This window comes from Phalaenopsis equestris, unplaced genomic scaffold (assembly GCF_001263595.1).
Source record: "Phalaenopsis equestris unplaced genomic scaffold, ASM126359v1 Scaffold233943, whole genome shotgun sequence".
NCBI lineage: Eukaryota > Viridiplantae > Streptophyta > Magnoliopsida > Asparagales > Orchidaceae > Phalaenopsis > Phalaenopsis equestris.
In genome coordinates, this window is record NW_018251872.1 from 207,574 (window position 1) to 212,497 (window position 4,924).

Genomic DNA, 4,924 nt, shown 5'->3' on the forward strand with positions numbered 1-4,924 from the left:
ATAATTGAGAGACAAGTTTGCTCTGCTAGGGTTTGACATTCATGGCAGTATTCATGAAGATTTTGCTTATTTTTGCTTAATTTAATTACATATAATTTAATTGCCCGGGAAGTTTTTGTTTCAAATTTGTGTTACTGTTCCATTGATAAAGTTGCTATTAGCTACTGTTTTTTTTCGGGGGCTTCCCTTTCCTTGTTGGTTTTCCTGGTTCTCAGTTATGATTGATACTTTTTTAGGCTCTGATTTTGCTTCTCTCTTCTGTTTGTTTTTGGTCTCTGTTGTTTGGGGGTTTTTCTCTCTTTCCTCTCTCCCTTCCTTTGTCTTTGATCTTGATGTCCTCAATGGCCTACCCCATTGATGTGGATATCAATGCTTAATGGACCAAGGCTACCTTTGTTAAAGTTGTGGGTAGTGGCTTGTAAGTGCCTAAATCCTTTGAACATCTGGTTTTCCCTCACTGTTTACATGATGCTGCTGCTGGAAGGGGTGTTTTCCCCTTTGTTAATCCTTTAGGAGTAAAGGATGGGGAACCTGCAATTATCCTCTCCCCTCAGGAAATTAATCACCTCAATGAAACAGTTAAATTCACTCTAGTTGGAAAATTCCAGTTTGGCCACCCTAAAATGGATTTGGTAAGGAAATTCTTTGGGGATTTTAAATTAATAGGTGCTTGGAGGCTGGGTCTAATTGATGGAAGGCACCTGCTAATTTCATTATTTAATGAAGAGAACTATGCAAGGGTTTTTGCCAAAAAAACTTTAATTTTTAATGGTGTTCCAATGAAGTTAATGAAGTGGACACCTGAATTTGATCCCTCAAAGGAACCCCATGTTGTTCCTATTTCATTCAAATTCCCCAACCTACCCATTCAGTACTTCCATCAGAATGTTCTTTTCAGCATCAGTAGGGTGCTTGGCTACCCACTGAAAATTGATGCCCCTACCTTTAATATGGCTAGACCTGCTGCTGCTAGAGTTTTGGTTGAAAGGGACATCTCCCTGCCTGATATAGAAAGGGTGTGGATTGGTACTTCTGAAGAAGGATTTTGGCAGCAAATAGTAATGGAACAAAAGCCAGTTTATTGTCAACATTGTAAAATGTTTGGTCATAATGTGGAAAGGTGTTATAGACTACACCCTCCATCTAAAAGAAAAACTGTTGGGGTCAGAAATGTTTCTAGGCCAGTAGAAACATATGAAATGGTAGTGGCAGCTGTTGAAACTGCTACTGCTGTTGAAAATACTATTGGGGTTAAACTCAATAGTAGTGTTGTGGAGCAAGAGGAAGACATTGACATTAACAGAAATTTGAAGGGAAATATTATGCTTGATGACAGCTTAATCAGTATTAATCCAATTAGAGTTGAAGACTAGAGAATTGACAGTTTGACTGATGTCTTAACTGAAGACTGGCAAGTTCAAAGAAGCAATAAAAAGAAAAAAGGCAAGTTAGAATTTAAACAACCTTTAGAGGGCCCAACTACATTGGATCATCATCCAAGGACTAGGGAGAAAGGGAGGACCTTCTCTCAATGATTAAGTTTCTTGTTTGGAACATTAGGGGTATTGCTCACCCATACTCTCTCAAAAGATTAGAAAATCTAGTGAGATTCCATAAAGTTTGGTGTTTTTCCATTCTTGAACCTTTAGTTACTAAAAATTCCCCGAAAATTCAAAATAAGTTCCCTCAATTTGATCATTTTTCTTACTCCAATAATAAAATTTGGTTTTTTGCTAGAGTTGAATTACATTGGTCTGTTTTGATAGATCATTCTCAGTTTATTCACATAGTTTATTTCAGTTTATTCACATACAATTCTATATTTGAGCTCAAGTTGGCTATGCCACTTTCATTTATGCCAGTATCCTTGCCAGCAACCAAGCCACCAAATGGAATGAGTTTATTCTGATTGGACAAGCTGTATACATTTTTTGGATTTTGGGGGGTGACTTAAACTGTCTTTCCTCTCTTGGTGAAAGAGAAGGTGGCAGACCACCCACTGTCTCTTCAATAAACAGATTCAATGACTTTCTCTCTGAGTCTGAGTTGTTTGATTTGGGGTACCAAGGGCCAGACTTCACTTGGATTCACTTGGGCCAGACTTCACTTGGAGAAGAGGTGCCATGTGGGAGAGGCTGGATAGAATGATGGGAAACTCTATATGGGTTCAGACCTTCCCTTGCACTATCATTACTCATTTGGCTATGGCAGGTTCTGACCATAGACCACTGTTATGTACTATCCAAAATGCTGAAAAGCCCAAAAATGCTCCTTTCAGATTCCAAAACATGTGGACTCTTCACCCTCAGTTTGTTGAAGAAGTTTATAAGGTTTGGAGGGCTGAAGGGAATTCTAATCCCTGGGTAAAACTATGGATCCTGCAGAAAAAGGTGGCTGCTCATCTCAAGAAGTGGAATTGAGAAACATTTGGCAATATTAATGATAACTTTACCGCTGACCAAAGTAATGTTATCAGAATGGAAAAGAATTTCCAAATGGGCTTGAATTCTGAAGTTGATCTGCACAAAGCCAGTGAAGAACTGTTAATGTGAACAAATTATATTGAATGTTTTCTGAAACAAAAAGCAGCAGTCACAAGATTTATTGATGGAGATAGAAACACAAGCTATTGTCATGCTTGTATTAATTTCGAATGAAGAATAACATGATCATTTCCATACATTATTCTAATGGTAAGGTAGTAACTGATGCTGAGGACATTGCCATTAATGCATTTAATTATTTTCGGAATATCTTTATGGATCAGTCCACTGAGAGAGCTCCTATCAAGGTGGAACTTTTCTCTAAGTGCATTGATTATGTTCAAAGCTTGGACCTTGTTTAGATTCCTATGGAAGGGGAAATTAAAGCAGCACTGGACTCTATTGATGACTAAAAGTTGGCTGGCCCAGATGGTTTTACTGCCAAGCTCTATAAGACTACATGGAATATCATAAGTGGGGAGGTGGTTGATGCTGTACAAAGCTTCTTTAAAGGTATGGATCTCCCTAATTACTTCACTGCTTCCACTATAAATTTGATTCCCAAAAATTCTAGTAGGATTGGGTGGGGTGATTTCAAACCTATCAGTCTAACAAATGTCTTGTCTAAAGTTATCAGCAAGGTTATTAACAACAGGCTCCAACCTCACCTCCAACAACTTATCTGACTTATTCCAACAACTTATCTGTAATAACCAGTTAGCATTTGTGAAAGGGAGACAAATCTCTGATAATATTCTCTTGGCGCAACAGTTATTGCTGGACCTTGACAGTAAGTGTAGAGGCAGCAATCTCATTCTGAAATTGGATATCCAGAAAGCTTATGATACTATAAATTGGAATTTTATCTTGGACACTTTAAATGCTAGGGGTTTCTTTGGGGCCTTTATAATCTTGGTAAGAAGGTGGCTTTGTATTAACAATCACTCCATCTTAATCAATGGTAAAAGCCATGGGTTCTTCACTACCTCAAGGAGAATTAAACAAGGAGATCCACTGTCTCCTACTATCTTCATTCTTGCTATGGGTTATCTTTCTAGACTTTTAAATCAAATTTTTGCCTCTTCTCCTCACCTGACATATCAGCATAGATCTAACATTGGGGTGATTCATCTGTCTTATGCTGATGATATTATCATTTTCTCCAAGGTTACCAAAACTTTTATGCGGACTCTTTACCAAGGACTTACACACTTCAAAATCACCTCTGGTATGCATCTTAATAAACAAAAATGTCAACTCTTTACTAGCTTAAACACTCTTCCACAGATTAAGCAATGGATTGCTCAGTACACTGGCTTCAACAAAGCTTCTCTACCAATCAACTATCTTGGTGTCCAATTAAACAAAGGGAGAACCAAGAAAACACAATTTAATGGGGTTATTGACCAAATTCAGAAAAAGTTGCAATGTTGGACTAATCACTTCCTCTCAAATGGAGGTAGACTCACCATCCTTAAAATCATCCTAACTTCCATTCCATCCTATGCTCTTCAAATGTTTATCATGAAGACAGGAACTAAGATAAGGCTGGGCAGAATTTTCAACAAATTTTTGTGGGCTGGACAAAAAAAAACAATTCCATTGGTTAGCTTGGAACAAACTATGTAAACCCCAAAGTGCAGGTGGTTTAGGCATTAAAGATTTTCAGCATCTCAGTACCATCAACCTATGCAAACTATGGATAAAGTTCAGAGCACAACATAGTCTTTGGGCTATGTTCATGAAGGGGAAGCATTGTAGGACAGTTCATCCTACTATGGCTCAAAAGAAGATGGGTGATTCCAGGTTGTGGACTAAGCTTCTGGAAATTAGAAATAAAGCTGAGGATCTGTTTATCTGGGAGCTTTGTGAAGGCCAAGTTAATTTTTGGCTTGATAATTGAGTATGGAATGGGGAGAGACTTCACAACTGCAATCCTAACTCAATGACAAAAGTGAAGGAATTTTGGATTGATAATCAGTGAAACTGCAATTTCTTGGATGCTATCCTAACTAAAGAACAATTACATTGGGTTAAGCAAACAAAAATCATTCATAGGCAGAAAGATAGACTCATTACTAAACAAGCTCCCTCAAAAACATTGTCTGCCTTCATCTACCAACAGCTATTTGAATGACAACCTGTCAAGTGGGGTAAATTAATTTGGGGAAGTTGTTAACACCTTCCATGTCCTTTTTATGTTGGAGGCTATAGAAATCCTTACTTCCTACTGATGACATTTTGAAGTTGAAAGGGCTTAAGGGACACTCTTGTTGTCAGCTGTGCAGTAAAGCTAAAGAAAGTCTGGATCATTTGTTCTTCTCTTGTAGCTTCTCTCAAGGGGTCTAGTCTGGTATACTAAAATAGCTGAATATTGACACTCTGAAAGTCAGCTGGCAATACTTTTTGGGGTGTTGGATGGAATGGTTAGATGCCAAATT

The 4,924-nt window shown here is 37.9% G+C and overlaps 1 protein-coding gene across 1 annotated transcript; it reads left to right on the top strand.

Annotated features, from left to right (window-relative positions):
- Positions 1 to 779: 779 nt before the first annotated feature.
- LOC110038807 lies at positions 780 to 1,373 on the top strand. The gene has a single exon (XM_020743713.1). It carries the CDS (start codon positions 780 to 782, stop codon positions 1,371 to 1,373), a length of 594 nt encoding a protein of 197 aa, XP_020599372.1.
- Positions 1,374 to 4,924: the final 3,551 nt, after the last annotated feature.

Coding starts and splice junctions, on each gene's coding strand:
- LOC110038807 (XM_020743713.1), top strand. CDS start 780: ATGAAGTTAATGAAGTGGACACCTGAATTTGATCCCTCAAAGGAACCC.